This window comes from Mastigoproctus giganteus, chromosome 10 (assembly GCF_048544385.1).
Source record: "Mastigoproctus giganteus isolate SK-2022 chromosome 10, ASM4854438v1, whole genome shotgun sequence".
In the NCBI taxonomy this organism is placed as follows: Eukaryota; Metazoa; Arthropoda; class Arachnida; order Uropygi; family Thelyphonidae; genus Mastigoproctus; species Mastigoproctus giganteus.
The window spans coordinates 123,424,375-123,448,245 of record NC_143584.1 but is presented as its reverse complement, the minus strand read 5'-3'; the positions used below and the strand labels follow the sequence as shown (position 1 = coordinate 123,448,245).

General features: G+C 35.4%; 1 protein-coding gene across 1 annotated transcript in view; it reads right to left on the bottom strand.

Annotated features, from left to right (window-relative positions):
* The window catches only part of LOC150079265 (uncharacterized), a 359,584-nt gene that overhangs the window by 300,694 nt on the left and 35,019 nt on the right, over positions 1 to 23,871 (bottom strand). The window contains exon 2 of the mRNA XM_090383011.1: positions 425 to 725. Coding sequence (XP_090239137.1) covers positions 425 to 584 — 160 coding nt within the window. The 5' untranslated portion in view covers positions 585 to 725. The remainder of the gene's footprint in view (positions 1 to 424; positions 726 to 23,871) is intronic.

The following is a 23,871-nucleotide window of genomic DNA, read 5'->3' as shown; positions in this document are numbered from 1 at the left end:
GCACCATTTTGAACCTATTTAGCCTCTTATCAGTAGGAGGATAGGTATCCAAAAGTATGAGTTGACAACCCAGTTGTGACTTTTTTACAGTACAAAATATGCCAAAAAAAGTGTCTTAGACTAATAAAAATTTAGGCATCATTATTATGACATCTCATATTGCAAATTTCAGTGTTGCTTATTTATAGCGTTAATTGTCTGACAACGACACCAGGGGTTTCCCCAATCTCCGCTGCATGTAAGGCAACTTGAAAGATTTTGCAATATGAGATGTCATAATAATGATGCCTAATGTACAACTTAGGTTTAATGTATAGCCAGCACTAAAAATTAAAATCCTCACAGGTAGCATTTAAAACCCCAGAAAAGTTGGGAAAATCCAGATGCACGGTAACCCTATTTGCTGGAACAAACTAAGACATACCTTCAGTTTTCAGTGGACCGACATCCTCAATTTTTCCCTCTGAAGACAATACATGACGATCAATATCATCATCACCTTTAGCCTGTAAGCATGTTACATTACTTTTTTCAGGTGGGCCTGGACCAAAATCTTCATCAGTTTCCATGTCTGAAGTTTCCATATTTAAGTAATTCTCATATAAAAATTATTGGGATTTTTATTTATACCATGCATGCTTATACACACCATGTGTTCCACTTGAACTAGCATATTTGTGGGAAATGTCTGACTTTACTGAATACACACGAGATGTACCAGATATCTGGAAAGCAAAGAAATCAACATATTTCTGGTTAGCTTATGAAGATACAAGTTAAACTGTGTGTGTATGTGTGTGTGTGTGTAAACCAGCATTAATAAAAAACTTTTGCAAAAAAAAAAGTTATTAAAAGAAGTACAGACAATGGTACAATAGCAAAAAGAAAAGTAATAATGTACTGAGTCACTATTATAATGCAAACTTTCATTTGATATAGTAATGTTAAATAACAAATAGCAATTCTTAACCAACAAAAATTATTGCGATATTACACATTAAATCAAGGAGCATGATCAAAATTTAATGTTTTATCTTACATGTATCCAAAATAACGAGTAGATTTTAAAAAACTTTCCACTTTGACTCCTGGTCCAGACTCTTTTTTTCCCTCTTTACGAAGTGGGATGCCTGAAAATTTTATTTTCAGGCATCCCACTTCATAAAGATTAAGGAAGAACACATACCACCTTATGAAAAAAGAACATCGTTCTGACTGAAAATACACTATCCCCACTAAAAGGCCATTCTATCTTATAGTGTCTTTGGAAAAATCTTGTATATACTAACATTTTTATATGATGTATAATCTTACTAACCTATTACAAAGGTTTGATGCAAGATAAAAGCCATGAACTAGATGCATATGGACAGGAGCCCAGGTGGCATCTAGGATAGAGGCTCCTTCAAATGGCAAATGACAGAAAATACTGAGGAAGTGGACTAGCTCATTGGCTTGCATATATGTGCTAATATAGTGCTCCTAATATTGTGCTTATCACTATGGATACTCTTGGATTAATTATGCAAATAGGATACCATTAGATCTATGAAGAGATGGCAAGTACAGAGAGATAGGTTTCACCTCGATTCATGCAGAGATTAGTGAGAAATTTGGTATTTTTACAATTCAATAGTTAGTGAAATCCATTTGTAGACTAGTATGATGTCATAACCAGAAACTACTGTAAGGAGTGATTGTTTTATTATAGCATTCTTGAGTCATAACCGTTTAAATTTTTTAATGGATTGATCGAAGTTTACTTACTTACACTACTTAGAAGGTTGATGTTGATCAAAATCTTGAGAAACAGATTTTATTAAAGTCAGCATTTTTTTCGTTCCCTGTGTTTTTGAACTCGTTTTCGACACAAGAGGCTTCTTCCATGGCTTTGAAGCTTTTGTTCTTGCATAATATTACTACCCTCTGCTTACTCTACTGAATCAACGTTAGTAACGGAGTTGGCGTCATTTAGGAAGTGAAATCATTTCTATATCTTAGTATGAACTTAACTCTACTGAATTAACTACTTACTCTACCGAATCAATGTTAGTGACTGAGTTATCATCGTTAGCACCATTTAGGAAGTGACGTCATTTGTGTCATTTAAAATCTAACAGCCGCATAATAGGAAGTGACGTTGATCGCATCATTTCCGTAAAAACATTTTGTTACCAATCGGTTTTACTCTAGTCACATCAAAAGAGCTACTTGGAAGAGTTTAATTAGCACCCAGAGAAATAGTGATCCCTGGAGGCTTGTTTACAAACTTGTGACCAAAAAGATTCCACCAGATGAGATTTTCTCTTTTGTCAGAACTGCAGAAGGTCAAAGTACCCTATCTTGGTCTTCAACTATAGATATAATATTAGATGTAATTATACATCAAGACTCTGATACTAATATGTCACTGGAAAAAACTGACATTGTACATATAAATTCTAATTACACAGGATTGAACAACCTCCGTTCTCTCTGGAAAAGGTCCAGTACACAATAAAATCCATTTGCTCAGGCAAGTGCCCTGGGTATGATAGTATTGAAGTAGATGTTGTTAAAAGAGTCAGGAAAATTGTACCAGCTTCAATATTAATTTAGTTTAATTCATGCTTACAAAGGGTGAATTCCCTAGAGTGTGAAAAAGAGCTTTGCTCAAAATCTTGCTTAAGAATCCTAAAAAACCAGATGAAGATCAATCATCATATCGGCCTATAGCCCTTCTCCTGGTTGTGGGAAAGGTACTAGAGAAGGTTTTGGCCAGTAGATTAATTGCATTGTATGCGGCCAAAGGACTTGCTTCTGGAGACCACTATGGGTTCACCAAGAGACAAGGCACAGAAGATGCCTTAGTCAGACTTCTAGCTACTCAGGCAGAAACAGATTCTAAGCATTTCCCAGCCTCTTTGTGGACTTTGACACTCTTTGGTTGCAAAGTGCCCTGGTGAGACTGAAGTGTTCATAAATATATATAAGCTTTTAAAGAGGTATTTTTGTGATCGTACCATTGATGTCAAATCTGGACTGGAGGTGGTCTCTTGCAGAGTTACAAGAGGATGTCCACAGGGGTCAATTCTTGGCCCCTTTTGCTGGAATGTGGTTTTGATTCCTGGTTGGTTAAGAGTTTTCCAGCTGTTCATATGATCACATATGCCGACAATCTTACAATATTAATCCAGGGTAATTCTAGAAAAAGCCTTGAAGAATCAGCAAATGCTGTGTTGTTGAAACGCTCCAACTGGCTTCAACTCATAAATTGCAGGTTTCTATTATAAAGATGTCTCAGATGCCACTCAAGGGAAAGCTTGACCATGGAAGAACTCCAGTTATTAAATATAAGGAGTACTTATTGAAGCCCAAATACTTAGGCGTTTATATTGATGATGCTCTCAGTTTTTTACCACATGTTTGGCATGTTAAAGAAAAGGCTAAATGTTCCTGAACAGAATTAAACAGATTACAAGATAAGATTGGGATCTCAGAGATCAGACCTTACAACTTTACTATAATTGTGTGTTTTTGTCAATAATTTCTTATGAAGCTAGTGCACAGGGCTTTAGATCCAATAAAGTTGCTGTAGTAAAATAACTGTTACAAGTGCAGAGGGCTGCCCACCTGACCATGTCACGAGCCTGTTGAACTACCTCCACCATGGCTCTTCAGGTTTTGCTGGAAACTACCTGTCCACTTTAAAATTCAGTACCACTACCTTAAGTATCATGAGGCACCTCCGTAGCCAGGTGGGCAGGAGCAGCAGTGCGTAGCACACGCTTCTTGATTAGACCGGGGTTTGATCCCGTGACCACCAAATATGGAGTATGCAGAAAGGTCAGATATGTCCACCACATATCCCCGGAGCAATATGGCCTTAGTTGCTAATGCTCCTAAAAACCAAATAACAAACATAACAACAAACTTAAGTATCACCAAATGAAGACTATACCATTGACATATGATGACATCCAAACAGAACTAAGTGCTCCCATTAAGACAAGACTACGGCAAATTTTTGTTGCAAAATGGCAGCAGGAGTGGTCATCGTCTGATATTGGTGGTCACAAGGGAAATTAAAAAAGAGTTAATATGGTTTTTGCCGGGTTTATATATGTTTATATTAACCGGACATGGAAGTATAAATACTAAACTCCAAAAATTGGGACTTTCACCAACTCTTGTTTGTGTGGCCAGGAAGAAACTGTTAACCATATTTCTTCATCAATGTCATTATTATAATGATTTTCGATGTGATCTACTTAGTGTGGTTCCTAACTTAGACTCCAGCAACAATAAAATTCTGGTGGAATTTCAGGCAATGAATGTGTTTGCTTCTTGTGCATTTAAAAGAAGAAATTAGATTCTAGTTTTGCTGTGCTGGTGATTTCTTGGATCCTTTATTGGACTAGGAAAGAAATATCTCTCATCTTTGATTGGAGTCTATGGTTGCAACTGATTAGTATTATTAAGGGGTACACTTTTCTGGATTTTATAATAAATTGGCACTTGATATTGAATTGTTTTCACCAGAATAGGTATCTACTATACAAGCAATTTTGCTCTACTCATCGAGATACTATTTAGCCTTATAGTGTTTTAGAGTTTTTGTAATTAATGTATCCTACTTTGTGAGTGAATATCAATGTGACATTTCACATTAGAGACCTTTCCTAGTAACTGTGTTATTAACTGTCTTGGATGATAATCTTAGACCACAATTTTTTGGACTGTCTTAGAGCTTGTGTTTAGGCAAGAACTATTTTAAAACTTCATGGTTCAGAACCTTGCTTAATGTGATCTCATCTAGGATTTGGACCTCACTTGGACATGTATTGTACTTTTGGAAAAACCCCAAAACCTTTTATTTATTGGGCCAGGTTATGGCATTACCTTGTCTTAAATGGAATGGATGTATCTGTACATAGTGTATATTATGCTGTGTTACTGAAGAAGAGGATTTTGCACATAGTGTCTCTCTGTGGAGTTTTTCAGAATGCATGGAATTAGCATTCATTGCATTTTTGTAAGAAGATTAATTATTTCTTCTAGAAGTAAAGGAATTCTGCCTACACGGAGTTAGGCAAACTGTAAATTAAGAAGTTTTGCTGATCCTAGTTCTTAAGATGGGATTTTCCATGGGATAGGTTCCCATAGTTAGAGAAGTTAGTCCACTCCTTACTTTATTCTTGCTTTACTTCTTCTCACTTCTAATTATTGGAGGTTCCCTCTGTTGATCCTCCTCTATTCTAACTTTTTACCTCCCAAGCTCCCAAACCTCCTCCTCTATATTCCTCCTTTTCCACTTCATTCTTATTCGGGAATTTTAAGGTTTTATGCCCTGGGCTTGCACAGCAGGAGATAGTAGATGATGGCTGCATTCATGTGGCAGGAATTGGGGGGTAAGATGTAGTGACCAAGTGTTGCTGCTTCCCACCTGCTAAGCGCCAGGTACCGGCCGACACCACAACACACCACAACATTACACTTACGCATTCAACACACTACATACAAATGGCCAGTTTGGTGCTTCTTCAGAAGGGAATTAGTAGCAGCTAATAGGGAAAAACCCTTGGATCAGCCACAACACATGAATACCTGACTAAAAATACTGCCCCAGGTGCCAATTGTGCAGATCAATTTGTGCTACCTAGTCAGTGACTGATTGTATTTATAAGTGAACCCATAATCTGAAGGTTATAAGTGAACCTATATTCTGTAGTTTATAATTGTAATTTTATTTTGTCTAGTTGAGTTGTATTAACTGTGCATGTATTTGATTTGACAGATTGTTGCTCCCACCTCTTTGACAGTATAAGGTGGGTGCCCAGAGAGAATTCCCTGGATGGCAAAGAAGAGCAGAAGCATCCATAGAATAGGAAGGAGGGAATCTTTTATTTCTGTGCCTGTTTGATTTAGAGACTACTCGCAACAAGTTATTATTATTATTATTAGCCATATGGTGCAAGGAAGCCTGAGGCTTATGCTGCACCGGACAAAAAAAAAATTTCTCTACTACCCTGAGAGAGAGAGAGTGAGAGAGATATGTTGTTGTTATTTGGTTTTTAGGAGCATTAGCAACTAAGGCCATATTCCTCTGAGGATATGCGGTGGTCATTCCCTGACCTTTCCGCATCCTCCGTATTTGGTGGTCACGGGCTAGAACTCCGGTTTAATCAAGAAGCGTGTACTATGCACTGCCACTCCTGCCCACCTGGCTACGGAGGCACCAGAGAGAGAGAGAGAGAAGTAGAAAGGAATCACCAAGAAAGAGAAGAATGATGCTATCCAGCTCAGGACCCTGGGTGTGCCAAGCCAAGCCAAGCCCATAGTCACCGGATGTGAGCCCCTGGGGGTTTGCTACATATAACTTTTAGAAAATGCCCAAAATTTCTGAAGCCTGACCCCATGTTACTAGCAAATGCTCTCCTATTATAAAATGAAACACACGCATAGAGCACCCAATAAAGTAAAAATGATGATCAAGTAATATACAAACCTGTTAGCTTAGGCTTTCAACACTTTAAAAGAAAGTTTAAGATGTAATAGAAAATGATACAAGAAAGCAAGCTTATGTAGCATCAGCCAAAAATTTGTTTTTCCATCATTGCGGAAAAAACAAAATTTTAATTTTTAATTACTAAACCACTTTTTTTTTTGTCCTTTTTTCAAAAATCATAAAAAAATTGAGATTAAAAATAGCATGCAATTTTTAACAGTTTTATATCAACAAGAAGGTGTTAGTGAGGACCACTGAAATGAGTGATCATGGGTATGAGTCGGAGGCTGAAGTGAACAGTGAAGATGAGAATGATGGATAAAATGAATAAAATGCCTGTAATGGTAGTGACAAAGAACACTATTCTGGATGTTCTGTGAAACATTATTATGGCAAAAACATATTAAAATGTTTTTCCCAAAGATTTATCAACTGTGTTGATAAAGCTTTGCGAAAACCAAAACATAATATCATAGTAAAACTACCAGAATTTGCAGCCTTCTGCTAATTTAGCCAATACAGCTGATCCAGTTATTTTGAATTTATTATTTTCAAAAGACATGTTATAAGTTATATTACAGTGGATTAATGTCAAAATACAAATTGTGAGATGCAAATATATAAAAACCAGAAAATATCCAAACTGAGAGATTTGGATATGAATGAACTAAAAGAATTTATTAGTATGCAACTTCATACATCGATTTTCCAATCCAATCACCAAAAAAATTAAGTTTTTGTCACAGATGTATGAAATCTTCTGCTGTATTATGAGCAAAAACAGATTTGCTATTTTACTGATTTGTTTACTTTTCAATAATCCCATTGATTAAGCAATAAGGTGATAAGAAGATCTGATAGTGCCAATTTCTGAAGTTTTTAATAAGTTGGTTACTGAATGTCAAGCCAGGTATTACCCTGGTGCATTTATGTGTAATGATGAAATGCTTGTTTTGTTTAGAGGCAAATGCCAATATAAAATGCACATGCCAAAAAAATCATGCACGATTATTTTTATAGTGGATACATTTACAGCAATTAAAACTGTGATTGAATTGGCTTGACCGACAAGGAAAAGAAATTGTCGAAACCTACATGAGCTGTAATAAGATGGACACACTCTTTTCAGAATACAAATATAACATAACTGCTCACAATTGGTTTATGTCTATTAAATTAGTGGAAAAAACTGAAACAAAGGATTAACATCAGTACAATTTTAAAAAATAAGAGTGAAATTCCTAAACTTTTTTTGCTTAACAGAAATAGGAAAATTGGATTGACTATGTTTGGTTTTGCTTAAAGTACAACACTCGTGTCTCATGTGTTTAAAAGAAACAGGGCAGTTATCCTGGTATTTTTTTTTTTTTTTTTGGTACTTGTTGGCACATAGGCTTCTGTGGCCATAATGCACCTCCCAAGGTTTTTGCAGTACTTTGATCCAAGCCCGAGGTGGGAATCGAACACGCGACCTTATCCTGGTATCTTCCATGCATCATTCCAAGTCATTTGATGATGATACTGAAAACCCAGAAATAATTGCCTTTTCCAACATAACAAAAGTAGGCGTTGACATGATCAATGAAAGGTGAGCTAAACATACAAGCTGTTGTACTTAAAGTTGACCAATGGTGATATTCTATTGACTACTTGATATTAGTACATACATGTTCATCTGCTTCATCAGTCATACAAAGATAATCCAAGACTTGAAAAAACAGACTTTATAAAGCAACTTGCAGATCAACTAGTACAACTTCAACTCAAAAAAAAGAGCAGGAAATTTATCACTCAAATGTAACTTAAGCTCTAATATTCAAAGAATACTGGTGATTCCTGATGAACCTTCTCAGGTAAATGGCAAGGAAAAATTAGAAAAATGCAAAACATGCTACACTTGCCCATCAAAAGTTAAAAGAAAAACATTCCATCTGTATTTCTCATGCCACAAACGAATATGTCATGAATGTTCATCAAAATTGTAAAAGCTGCATGATTTCTGACAAATTGATGTTAGGTGATTTTTATTACTTCTTGTAAATTTTTTTTTAAAAATTATGGTTTTGTTGGTTTTTTTGGATCATTTAACTTTTGCAAATCACCATTTTGTTCAGTGTGATTACAAGTTTATTGGAAAATTTATAGCACATCTGAATAACATATTTTGTATTCCATGTTTAAATATAAAAAAAAAAAAAAAGACCATTTTATAACTGAAATAAAATTGAAGAGAGTGTCTTAGAAAATGAACTGCTTTTCTGTACACTATTCAGAAGAATACAGTGCAGACATCATTTAACTGATGGATATTGATTTCCAGATACAATATCCAAAACATAATTGGGGAAAAAATTTAGATATATATATTATACTAAATAAATATCATATACTAAATATATATATATTATATATTCTCGCTACATGTTTGTAGCAAGACACTACTTTCTTCCTGTAGCAATTTTCTTCTCACAGTTTTAGCATCCTTTTCTAGGTACTTTGTACGTTATTTACTTCCTTTCCTATTCTGGGCTATATTTATTATGAATTTAACTACATACTTTTTAACTTTTTTTTTTTTTTTTTTCTCTCTCCGTTTTCACTGATTAAGATATCTGTTGTCTTTGACTTTTACACTCCAGATATTTTCATTGTATTGTTTGTTTTAGTTTCGTTTTAGTTGCAGTGAGTTCTTTTACTACTTTCCTTTCTGTTGTTTGTGTTCTTAATTTTTGTTCCTCCAATGAGTTAACCATAAAATCACATGCCTACTGTTTGCATTCTCCCCCATATATATTTCTTTTGGCCGTAACCTCAATTGAGTATTGAGGCTGTAATACTCAATTGAAGAATTGAGTATTACAGCTCTGATTCACACTAATTTATTTTGGCTGTAACCTCATAAATTTGTTCTAAATTCACTTATTTTTTAATCCTTTGTTTTATCATTATTTCTCGGCATGTGCTCTGCGATAGAAACTGAGACTTTATGACAAGGGTCAACCACCAATTTTGGTGGTTGACCCTTGATAACGACGCCAGGGTTGTGCATTATAAGACAATATCCTCATCTATTTTTTTATATGTAAATTTATGTACACCGCGATTTCTTCCATTCCTTTAATTTTCTATTTAAGAGCAAAGAATTATTTTCTATAATTCTTTGCTCTTTTTCTATACCTCTTCACTCTATTAGTATATATATCTTTTAACTTATATATATATATATATATATATATATATATGTACCAGAACTTTGGTTTTTCCCGGACACGTCCTCTTTTTAAGGACGTCCAAGAGGGATTTTGATTACTGTCCGGAATTTTCCAGACAATGAAAAATAATGTCCAAACAAGAATTAATTGCTGCACTTATGATAACTATTTGGCCCACTAATAACTCTGTTTACATTGCCTTCAAACGACATCCCTCATAGCCCTCAGAATCCACATTTTCCTATGGATTTTGCCAGTCTGTATTTATATACATGTTTTACTGACAGGTACATTTCATGTCGCTGCATTCTAAGTTTTCTATTATTATTTCAAAGTGTACATATTTTCACTGGTTGAAACGAAAAAATAAAGGTAACTATTTAAAAAAATCCCGAGCAAATAATAAGAAACTATACTGAATATTTAAAAATTTTAAACTTAAATGTAGATTTATTAATTTTGTAAATATTTTTAATATTTCAGAATAATACCTTATCCAAAATGCCAAAGAGAAAATCTCAATTTAGAAGTGAAATGCAAAGAAAATTTCCTGCATTTGCACCTGGAAAGAGTCCATGGGAAGATAAATAAATGCACTATGTAGTTCTACAATATACATTGCCAACAAAGGTGCTGTTGATCTACAATGCCATTTGGAGTGCCATAGGCATAAAAAAAAAAAAAATGTTCAGAATCAAAGTAACAAATCACGTTTGAGTGACTTTTTTATGAAAGAAAAGAGTTCGAAGATGAACTTTGTTTGGGCTGCTGAAGGAGCTTTAGCATTCCATACAACCAAACATCGCCAATCTTAGAAACCAATGGATTACTCAACTGTATTTCATAAAAAAATTTACTCTGACTCAAAAATAGTCAATAAGATTAGTTGTGCTTGTAGAAAAACAGAAGCAATAGTAAATGCAGTTTACTATTGCTTCTGTTTTTCTCCACATTCAATCATAAAGTTTCTACGGGAACCTCTGATAATAATATTAAATATGTAGGTGTTCAAACAGATGCAAGTAATCATGGTACAGTAAAATTGTTTCCAATTTGTATTCAATACCTTGACTATAAGAATGGAGAAATTCAAATTAAATGATTAGATTTAAAAAGTGCACCAAACGAATAGTTGACCACAATATCATATATCATATTGGAAGTTCATGATCATGGAATTGCATCAAAATGTGTGTCTTTTACAGTGATAACTGTAACACTAATTTTGGTGGTCGAATGAAAAAAGACTGGGAACAATGTTTTTTCCCGAGTTGAAAAATGGTCTTAAGTCTTTCTTAATTGGTGTTGGTTGTCCTGCTCATGTCTTGAATAACAGTGTTCATTGTGGAACAAATATTCTTCCATTTGATACGGAATCTATTGTTTTAAAAATATATAATTATTTTTTTCATGTTATACAGTAAGGACTGAGAAATTAAAAGAATGTCAAATTATGGACAATGAATATGAGGAACTTCTCTACCACAGCAAAACAAGATGGCTTACTTTATTTCCAGCCATTCATCGGGTGTTTCAATTATATGAGCCTTTAAAATATTATTTTTTAAGACAAGATAGTACAGTACCCCAGTAATTCTCTCCAAATTTTTTGAGAATGATTTTGGAGAATGTTATTTATGGGCAGTACATTCCATTATGTCAACCTTCCATAGTAACACCACAGAAATAGAAAAAAAACAATTCTGTTTTTGGAAGTAACTGATATTTTTGAAAAATATCATTTTCTAATACAGGAAAGAATTGAAAATAAATTTTTTTCATTAAAAGTAAGGGAAATTTTAAACAAAGCAAGAACCTCAACAGTTTCTTCACAATATAAATGTCTTTTGTGAGACTATTTCAAAATATTTGGAATCGTGGATTTCAATGAATTTTCCATTTTTAAATGGATGCATTTAAAAAAAGTCTTGAGTTGGGATAAAATTTTGCCCTTGTTAATTTATTTAAAACAAAGGGGCATTGATATTGATGATTAAAAATTTTTTAATCAATGGAGCAATTTAAAATCTTTCATTGAAAGTAATGAAAATATACGTAATAATAGTGAAAGACTGACTCATGAAAAATGGAGTTACTTTTTTAATGAATATCAAAATTTAATGAATATTGAATTATTTACAGATTTGTTAAAGGTTTCGATGTTCTTTTTTGCTTTAGCAGGACATAATGCTAATGTTGAGAGTATTTTCATTCATTAGTGCACAGTGGATGAAGGAAAGAAATCGAATGAATTTAGATTCAATTAAAGGAATACTATTAATGCAACATAATTTTAAAAATTTCAGTTTTGGGCAGTTCCATGAATATCTTCTGACAAAGACAGCCCTTCTAAATTTAATTGGAAAATCTAATAAATATAATATAATTGAAATGATGTATTTTTATTAATTTTGTAAAATTAATTTTTTTATTCCATGTTTTAAAAGCTTGTTACATTATCTACATTTTCATTATTGTACTCAAATATAAGATTTTCTGTAATTTACTTACATTAAAATAATGTATCATATACACTGATTGATCACTGAATTATGACTACCCCTATGAAAACAAATGTGATCCATTGACCACGTGAGGTACGAGAGTGCACAGTTAGTTGACCTATGTAGCATAGATAAGGTGTCAGTGGTTCAGTAGGTAGTAAAATTCCGAGAGTGATGGGTAAAAGGAAGGACTTATCGGACTTTGATAGAAAGGCCAGATTGTGGGTGCTTGATGAGCTGGTGCCTAGATTTCCCAAATGGCCGAACTGGTGGGGTGGTCAAGAGCCACCATAGTGGCTTTCTTAAAGTGTACCAGGATTGACTTCAAAAATGGTCAAACAACAACCCAATGGCAAAACTGCAAAGGTCAGTGAAAGGTTGACATTAGAGGTGACTGCCGGTCCGATGGCTCGTACAGGCGAACAGGCACAGCACTGCTGAAGGGGTGACTACCCAATACAACATGGGCCATACCAGCAAACGACCCCCTACAGCATCCTCTCCTAACCAAGGTTCATCGGCATAAAAGACTCGCCTGGGGCAAAGAGTATGCAAGTTGGGCATTAGAAGACTGGAAGAATGTGTGCTGGTCGAATGAGTCACATTATTTACTCCACACCGTGTATGGTCATGTATGGATTTAGTGTCAACAACATGAGGCTCTTGATCCATCATGCATGGTACTAAAAGTGCAGGCCGGTGGTGGCGGTTGTATGGTGTAGGGCATGTTTCACTGGCAAGAACTTGGACCCCTGGTGCATGTGGAACAGCGTATCACTGGTCTCCGCTATTGCCAACTGCTTGCTGACTGTGTACACCCTGCTATATTACCCTGCTATAGAGGCAGTGTTAGGTGGGTCAGAAAACTGATAGCTTGGGGGGATACAAGGACTAATAGTTTAACAGTAGCCATAGGCAGAGGTGAAGGTGATTCTTGCACAACTTCTATTAGAATAAGTAGCGACCTGGAGCGTGGGGTGTTGGGGGTTTCAGGGACGGATGGCAGTCATCCTGAAATAGGTGGGTATATGGGAGGTGTTAGGGTAACCAGGAATAGGAGTAGGAGCATGTATGCTTGCATGCATACCAATGCTATAAGTATAGTAAATAAATTTGATGAATTTGAAGTGTTGGTCAAGACATCATAGGCAGATATTGTTGGGATAGCAGAGACGTGGTGTCACACAGATATAAGGAATGCTGAACTGGAATTTGGGAAGTACAATGTGTACAGAAAGGATAGACAGGATAGAAAGGGAGGAGGTGTTATGCTATTAATTGAAAAAAAACATAAAATCAAAAGAAGTGCATCCAGTTGATATAGATGAACAGTGCACTGTTGAGTCAGTTTGGTGTGACATAAGCACTGCGAAAGCAAAAATAAGAGTAGGAGTGTGTTATAGGCCTAATGACTCGAATGAGTATGAATGAACTCGAATGAACAATTGTACAGAGAAATAAAGTGCGCTAGTAAATCGGAATGTCTAATAATGGGGGATTTTAACTTCCCAGATATTGACTGGAACTTGTGGATTGGTCACTCGCACACTAGTCAGACTTTTGTGGATTTACTGAATGATTGTTTTCTGCAGCAGCATGTTCGAGAGGCAACCAGAGAAAGTAATACTCTTGATCTGGTTATCAGCAGTGATCATTTGTGTATTAAGAATTTGCAGATAAAGGAACCACTAGGTGGCAGTGATCACAGTGTACTAATGTGGGATTTACTTAAAGATTTAATTACCATCAGGGGTAAAGGAAAGGGTTTTTTCTTCCTAAAGGTGACTACAGTGGTCTCACAGTTTTTAAATTCGGTACAATGGAATCAAGTGATGATGTTACCAACAGTAAATTCTAAGTGGGAAGCATTCAAGGAATTAATCTTGGAAGCTACTAAAAGTTTCATACCTATTAAGAAATATTGTTCAAGGTTTAGGCCTAAATGGTTATCTAATGAACTAATGAGACTCGTAAGAGAGAAGAAAAATGCTTGGGATGCATATAAATTTTCAAGCGACTCAGAAGCCTATGGCAGATATAAGCTAGTCTGTAATCAGGTCACAAAGGATGTTAGGCAGGCTACGGGAAATCCTTGGCAAAAGATGCTAAGAAAAACAGCAAGGATTTCTTTACTTGTATAAACTCTAAAAGGAAGGGGATGAATCTGATTGGTCCACTTGATATCGATGGTTCGAGTGTTGATGATCCTGCTCAGATAGCAAACAAACTGAATGAGTATTTCGCATCTACATTCACACATGAGGAATTATTAAGGTTTGAAAATGGCAGAAGGTTATCAAATTGTAGCAGGATACTTAATGATTTTGTAATAACTGAAAGCAAAGTGGAGGAGAAATTGTTGAAGTTAAACATAAGAAAAGCACCTTGGGTGGATGGGATCTATCCAGTTATATTAAAGGAGGTGGCAAAGCAACAAACCCTTAGCCATAATTATGAGAGCATCCTTGGACTCAGGGGAGGTTCCCATGGACCGGAGATGTGCAAATGTATCCCCAATTCACAAAGGGGGATCGAAGGTTATTGTTATTATTGTTATTTGTTTTTTTTAGGAGCATTAGCAACTAAGGCCATATTGCTCCGGGACATGCGGTGGTCATTCCCTGACCTTTCCGCATCCTCCGTATTTGGTGGTGACGGGCTCGAACCCCGGTCTAATCAAGAAGCGTGTGCTACGGACTGCTGCTCCTTCCCACCTGGCTACAAAGGTGCCTGGGGATCGAAGGGTGACACGGGTAATTACAGACCAGTTAGTTTAACTTCTGTTCCGGGTAAAATAATGGAGTCACTGGTTAAAGATGCATTGCAGGATCATCTAGACAAGACTGCAGCAATAATTCAGACAGCATGGGTTTGTTAAGGGAAAGTCTTGTCTGACAAATTTGATAGGATATTATGATGTGGTTACAAAGGAACTGGATGCAAAAAATAATTTTGATATCATATATTTGGATTTCTCGAAAGCTTTTTGACACTGTTGCGCATGGAAGACTATTGTACAAATTGGAGCAGAATGGTATTAAGGGTAAGTTGCTACAATGGATAAAAGGATGGTTAAGTGGGAGAAGACAGAGGGTGGTAATCAATGGGTGCTGCTCTTCGTGGACTAATGTTATTAGTGGAGTCCCACAAGGTTTGGTGTTAGGTCCACTGTTCTTTTGTATTATTTATCAATGATATTGAAGAAGGTATATCAGGCTTAATGTCGAAGTTTGCAGATGATACAAAGTTGGCAGGGTTGTTAATGACAGTAATGGCAGTGTGCTACTGCAACAGGATCTAGATAATTTGGGCAGATGGGCTAAGAAGTGGCAACTGAAGTTTAACCTTCACAAATGCAAAGTACTGCATATGGGTAGAAGTAACCCCAGAGAAATGTACCAACTGTGTGGTACTACGCTTAAGGTGGTAGAAAATGATAAAGACCTGGGAGTAATTGTGCAGTCAGATATGAAGTTTACTGAGCAATGCAGACAGGCTGTCAGGGCAGGTCATGGGGTTTTGTCAATGATATATAGGAATTTTGCTAGCAGGGAGAAGGAGGTGATTGTCCCTCTGTATAAGGCAATGGTCAGGCCTCACTTTGAGTACTGCGTACAGGTCTGGAGGCCTCATTTTAGGAAGGATGTAGATTTACTTGAACATGTACAGAGAAGGGCAACAAGATTGGTGAGGGGAATGAAATGATCCTCTTACCAAGAGAGGCTTAAGTTCTGCAAATTGCAGTGGCTGGAGACTAGGCACCTGCGTGGTGATCTGATTGAGGTGTATAAGGCCTTGAATGGATTGAGCATGCTGAATTCTGAATGGATCCTTCCACTTGTTCAGATTACGAACCTAAGGGGGAATAAATTCAAATTAAGAAAAGACAGTAGAATAGATGTGCGGAAATTTGCCTTTAGCCAGCGGGTGGTTAATTGCTGGAACAAACTTCCATCTGTCGTTGTGGAAGTTGATAGGTTGAATAAATTTAAGGAGGAACTGGACAGGCATTTGGAGAGAATGGTGTGATTTTTTTTTTTTTTGGCTGATGCTGCATGAGCTCATACACTTGGTTTCTTGCATCACATGCCACCACTACTACTACTACTTTTCCCCAAATGGTGATGGTGTCTTCCAAGATGACAATGTGCCGAGCCATCAGGCAATTGTTGTACAGGAATGGTTTGAGGAACACAGTTCTGACTTCCAGCATACTGATTGGTCTCCGAAATCCCTCAATATCAATCCCATGGAGCACTTGTGGGACAATATGAAAAGCCATATCAGGCGTCCGAATGCTTCTGACATCTTGCTGAATTAATGCCATGTCAGATACTGCTGTACTGAGGGCAAAAGGAGAACCTATGAAGTATTAGGTAGGTGGTCATAATTCAGTGATTACTCAGTGTGCATAAAAAGTGTCCTCTTTTTTAGAGGAAGAGTCCTACTTTCATCCTACATTTTCATCACCTTTGTCCTATATTAACTTTAAAATATCTGGTAACACTACACACACATAATGTGCATCTGATAACCTTACACACACTGTATATGTGAGTAGGGTTACCAGATGCACATTATATAGATACTCTCAGCTAATTTTATAATTTTACTTTATATAATTACAAAAAATTGTTATACACCTTCACAGAAATTTTTTTTCTAAAAAGCTAAAATAAAAATACTTAATGAATATTAAATACTTAATATTCATTAAGTATTAAATACTTAATGCTATTAAAACTGTAATTTGTGTAATTACAGTCTTAATGGTTATTAAAACTAATTACACAAATAGTGCTAAAACTAATTTGTGTAATTCAAGTGTTATATAAAATCTATATATTTTAATATAACTAAATTTTATCATATGTAAGTAAAACATTTTTAAAGTAATGTATTTAAATTAGTTAATGCAAAAAAGTTTTGTAACAATTTACATACATATTAGAAATAATTAAATGTCTAGATTACAACGTTCATTACATTTCAAATAAAGGTTTCTTGAAATTTGCAGTTGGACATATGCTCACAACATTTATATATCCTTCTTCATGTATTGAGGGCAGACTGTTTCATTTAATGCACATTTCCAACAGAAATTCACAGTAAAATGGAAATGTGAAGCAATGCCAACATACACGAGAAGAAAATTAATAATAATCGTTGGAACAGAATGGAAATGACTTAACATTTCTAGAGTAATAAACACTATTTTTATCAGAACTGCTTGGGTGTGGCACTTTGTGACTACTAGTTACTCATTCTTCAAAGCACACAGAACAGTTATTAAGGAAGCCCTACTTCCTGCCAATAATGTCCTAAAGAACTAGGCAATTAAAGCTGCCAAAAGTTCACCTTATATTACAATTAGAATAAAGGGAAAATGGAAAAAAAAAAAATTTAACACAACTGTAGTTAAAAATATGTCAAAATCAGTTTTTTTCTATATATTATAACATTTTCTCAAGTTAATAATAAAATACATTTTTTTCCATTTCTTTCAAAAATTTAATGAGCGATAATGTGTAAGAGGGCAGGGGGGGACAAAAAGGGACTTACAAGTAATAAATTAATAAGTCAAATTTAAAAATCTAGAATTTTTTAAATTTTTCCGAAAAGTGAAATTTGGCAAGATAAGTGTCAAAGCGTGGTGAAAAATGTTAATCTGGGAAATCAATTGAAAAACTATTAGGACAAAAATTGTAGATACCAATAATTAAGTAAACATAAAGGGCACACAAAGAACATAAGTGTTCCTTATGTGCCCTTGGAAAATTGTTTTGAAAAGTGGTTCACTGGATGATGTCAACTATGCATGCAAGATTTAGAGGAAACTTGTATATTTATTTAATTAATTGTATTACTTTAATGATTTATTAAATACCAAAATTGGGCAAAATTTATGAATGCATTACTATTCAGGGAGAACCCTGAATAGTAATGCATTCATAAATGTCACTCATAAATCAAGATATCACTGAGAGTGAATATCTGAAATCCTAGGATAAGAAATACCGTGTAGTCCAGTGTCTTGAGAAGGACATTACATTGAAGTTCAATAAAAGCCACTTTATCACACGAAATATTTAATTTTCCTAAATCCAAAACCGAGGACCACAGATGGATTTTAAGAGCTACAGAAATTCGAAGAATGGTCAATTTTATTTAGTTATTGGGACACTTTAAAGGTATCTAATTATATGAATGTGTGTTTTTTCATAACAATAAACTAATAAAATATTTCATGTGTTCCACTGTCTTAATGGGAAGCTTGAAGTGGTGAAACTCGTGTTTAGTCTCTAAAGCAAAGTTCTGTAAAAACTCCCCCCCCCCATCTTTCAGTATTATGTCTATTGTGATTATGATGTGCATCATGGCAAGATCCAGAGATAATTCACTGGAACAAATCTATTGGTAACTCTTTACAGGGCATCTGGCTCAACTAGTGTACATGTATAATCTTTCTGGTTCTACTCTGCAAGACAGACTGGAGAGAGAGAGAGTCAAAGCAGTGTGTACAAAAGGGGCATTGCTGAGGTCATGTTATGTCAGAGCTGGGTATATTTTTACTATGTGTATATCATATCCAAAAATTTCATCAACTCATAGAACATGTCTCCCCACCCACTTTATTTATTGAATGCATCATGAATAATCAAACTAATATAACAAATTTATCTGCAAAAACGATCCAAACCTCCCAAAAACTTCCTCATTCATTTATAAATAAACATGGTCTTAGTTCCAATCTCAACGACTGTTCATTTCCACCTACAGTCTGCCAATTCCCAGCTACTTTTTCAGACAGAATTGCAATTATCAGTTACTTCAACCACTACTCATCTCAGTTTCCATAATTATTTTCTCTACAAGTCCTTTCACTTCAAATGCAGTACTTGTGCATATGTCCAATCAGACATTCCTTTAGAGACTTGTTTTGGAATCTCCTGTGGCTTAAAATCTCTGTTCCCATTCTGTCAAATTCACTGTTACCTATACTGTTCTCCCAGATCCACTAATCACTCAGAACTCTTTGACATCCTATCTTTCAAACTCAGCTTTCTGCAGTCTAACTTTTCTAATAGTGAGACAATTTTTCTTCGTTATTTTATGTTCAAGATTCCAGCTAGCTTCATTTTATAGTTGGAAAGAGTTGGTCAAGATGCTGAAGCTTTTGCAATTACTTGGCTTGTTCAATTACCTATTAGAATATCAAACAATCCTAACCATACACCCAACAGTCAATCTTAGAATTCCTCTAGACACTTCAGATCACAACTTAATGATGGTCTCTTCTCTAATGGAGCCTTACCTAATGGCCATTCTCAGCCTCGTGCTGTTTGGCAGTAAAGAATGCAAAATGGGATGATCTGTGAGATTTATATTCTTTTTTTCTTTGTTTGGATTACTATTTCATGATTTCTTGATGCCAAGAAATCTCCAGGACCTGATAGTATTTCTCCATTTGTTCTCAAAACCTGTGGTCCTGAGATTGCTCTGTTCTGTGTTGCCATTTTACGCTTTCTTATTCCACTGGTGTTTTTCCTTCTGCTTGAAAACTTACTTCTATCCCGCCAGTTCCTAAAAAGGGTGACAATTTATTTCCATCCAATTATCACCTCTACTCTTTCCAAAGTAATAGAGAAATCCATTAACTGTATGCTCCTAAAGTGTCTTGAAGCCTTCCATTTGATCGATGATTGCCAAAATGGATTCCCTCAGTCGATCCGGTGATAATATTTTGGCTTTGTTACTCATCTATACACAAATTCAACGGAAAACTTTTATGATGAAATTTGAGCAGTTGCACTTGGCATTTCTAAGGCTTTAATCTTGTTTGGCAAAAAGGTCTTCTACACAAGCTCCCATCTTATGGATTGTTGACTGTTTTTTTGCAATTGGTTATCGGTTCTCTCTCTCTCTCTCACCACTCCCTACGAGTAATAGTAGATGGATGGTTCACTATCTTTTAATTTCTCCACTAATGCTGATTTTTCCAAAGTTCAGTTTGTTTCCACTCTTTTTCTCATATATTAATGACCATCTTCCACTGATTGTAAATTTTATCTACAGTTTTGCTGATGAGAGCATATTACATCCCATCTTTCTGTTTAAGAAATGATGCCCTGCACAAACAGGCTTCAACTTCTCAAATATCCATCACACTGTAGTTTTGAAAATATCACAATTAAATTCATATTTCTCTCCCCCAGAAATTAAGATAGGGGGAAAGATGCCATTATAAAGTACCACTAAATGCAAACAAGATTCTATCTCAGGAACAGTTAATAATGTGGATGTTAAGAGCATCAGAATAACCACATTATATGCTGCATTACAACAAAAATAAAGTAAATTTTCTATTTATACTCCAGTACAGCTTAAAAAAAGACCAGGGAGAGCTAACAGGAATACAAGAATATTTATCACATTTTGTGGTATTCACATTTATTTAAACACACACACACACACACACACACACACACACACACACACACACACACACACACACACACACACACACACACTTCTTTGTTTCTGACTTTTTACGAATGGATGCTTAGATCGCTCAGGCCTTTTCTCTTTTTTGGGGAAGATTGGGCGAACTTCCATCTCTTCCTCAGCATGTATCTCTAAGATTAGTTCTTCTGGGACTTCTTTTTCACATGTATCCATATGATCATGGGCAGGGAGTTTGTCATCTATATCTATGTTTTTAGTATTTATGGTTGGCCGTGACATAGAAGGCATTGTTGGCAGAATTGTAACAGGTGTATTTATTGTTTGATTAGAAGTTGAGATTGAAGATGATTTTGCTGATGGAGCTAGGATTGAGCGAGCCCAATCAGAAATAGAGATGTTTGGTGGGACTGTAACGTTGGTTTGAACTGAAGTGGTAGTGGTGGTAACAGCAGTTATCTGTTTATGCTGTTGGACAGTTGCTGCATATGAGTGTGTTATTGTAATTGGTGATATTTGTTGCCTCAGGGTAGGAGACTTTGTGCTCAGTTTTATACTTCTGAATAATATTTTTTCTTTTTTCCATGTTTCACAGTCTTTGGAGTAAGCGTAATGGTTGCCTCTACAGTTTGGACACTGTAAGGTTTGTGCAGAGCATTCGGTATGGATATGGTCTTTAGATCCACATGAAGCACATACAGCAGTCCCTCGACATACTGTCTGTGAATGCCCAAATTTTTGACATTTATAACATCTGATTGGGTTCGGTATATATGGTCGGACATGACAGTTCAAGTATCCGGCTTTTACAGATGTTGGTGGATTTGGCAAGTTGAAAGTTAGTATAATGTTTCTGGTTGGAAGTAGTGAACCATCCTTTTTGATTAGTATTCTTTTTTATCTGAATAACATTTTGTTCTGAAAGCTCTTGTTTAATTTCTCCCTCGGATACATGTAGAAGATCCCATTCTGCTACAACTCCTTTTGAGTAGTTTAAGGTGGCATGAGGTGACACTTCTATGGGAGTTCCTCCAAGTGTTTTCAATTTAAGTAGCTTGTCAGAATGCTTGGATTGTGTTGTTTCAACAAGCAGATTTTAGTCTGCGAACCATTTTTGGTGAGCTAGCGACATTCTCTAAACTTTTCTGGATCAGAAAAGAAGAAAGCTTGCTGACTGGCTGGTCAGTCAAATAATGTATTATGAGGAAATGAGGCCAGATATTCTGGTCTGTATCCTTTTGTCTCTTTGCAAAGGAAGGGTTGTAATCTTCCTGCTCTCTAGAATGTGATGGGGCATCGATCCCGCAAGAGTCAGTATTGGTATGGTCCATCTTTGCTCCTTTTAGCCCTTGGCAGAGAGACTTTTCTGGCAAGATTTCCGGTCCCACCACGGGGAGGCAGGCGCAGTGCCTGGTGTGACCAAGCGAAGAGTAGTAGGGGTTAGTAATATACTATGAGAAAATAAAGAAAGGTGGCTTTCCTCCCTTACTCTGTACAGGGACTTTTGTTACAAGAGCTGTTATAAAATAAATAGATTTTTTTAATGATAAGGACAAAAAGGAACTGCAAATCGCTTTCCGGAAATCGCACTGGAAGTACAGAGAAATCACTTAGTCACAATCCCTTGGCACCTGGGGCCAACCTACCACTGGGCTCAACGTAAGAGCGATCTATTTGCTATGATTAGACAGCTCGGTAAACATACAATGTTCTTGACTCTGAGTGCCAATGAAATCAGCTAATGATGCTAACTCACTAAATTTGATTTGGTACGTCATTTCTGCTGTATATATATCAGCTAATGAGACTAACACACTAACTTTGATTCAGTACGTTATATCCGGAATGACACCATTTTCGCTGTACACATATCGGCTAATGAAAATTAACTTTGATTTGGTACATCATATCTGGAATGAAGTCATTTCCACATCATAAAATCGTGACAAATTGGTTTTACTACAGTCTGAAATTTAGTAGGTGCCACCAAAGATGTTTTCAGATCAAAAATTAAATTAGTATCTTCTGTTGTTTGTATGTACAAACTGCAGTGTATGCTACTTGGGTCTGTTTCCTGAATAACTCACATGAGGCCAGGAGATGACTTTCAGCCTTCATCCAAAAGGGAAATGATTGTTGGAAAAACTTCCATCTAGCATTCTGTAATAGGTATAAATGAGTAAATTCAGGGAAGAACTAGACAAATTATCAGAAGAGGAAATGCAAGAGTTTTTTTTTTTTTTTTTGCTGCCTTTGTACAAGTCTGCTTTCTTGCTCAATTTGTTACTACTAATACCAATATACAGTTTCATTATGTCTAACAGAGAATCTTCATTTGGCTCTTAAATGGTGTTCTGGAATGGGTAATATGAATAAATTCAAGGAAGAACTAGTGATATTATTAGAGGATGGATGGACAGATAATGGAGAAAGTTTTTTTTTTTGGCTCCTTTGTATAAGCCTGCTTTCTTAAACAATTTGTCATTACTAATATAGTTTTCATTAAGTCTAAGAGAGAACCTTCATTTAGCTCTTAAAGGGTAAGAGGATAAATGTATGGACAGCTTTAAAATCTGGCTACTGGATTGGCAGCAATGCCATTATCTAATACTTCTTAGAACATTATTTTTCCTGATGTGAGCATATGCAAATAATAATAATTATGTCATAATACAAAAGAAAATGGTAGACAATATTCATACTGTTTCAGAATCAAGCAGGAATACTTCATTGTTTAACAATTCAAAAGGAGTGTGTAATTTTAGAATGATATTACTTTTCAGAGGAAGCTATTATGATGCAAAATATTTACAAATGGTATTGGCATCAGTAAACAACAAAAGAAAGTAATGCTGTCATAGCAACAGCCATAATTAATTGTAATTTAAGTATCCCTTGTTTCATTTATCAATATCATTCAATAACTGTTTAACTTTACATAAACACAGTTCAGAAATGAACAAACAAGATATTAATGTATATTTGAAAATGTTTTGTGTAGCTGTATGGTAGCATGTTTAAAACTTCAACTTTTTGTAATATTATCAGTATTATTCAGGTTTTTTTTTTTTTTTTTTTTAATCAGTCTGCTTAAGAGCAGACTGGTTTGGTGATCATTACCTAAGGCTCAAAATTCATATGCTATTATGTAGCATACTTGGTCACAATTGCTTAAATAACTGAAAGATAATGATAACTTTTGTAA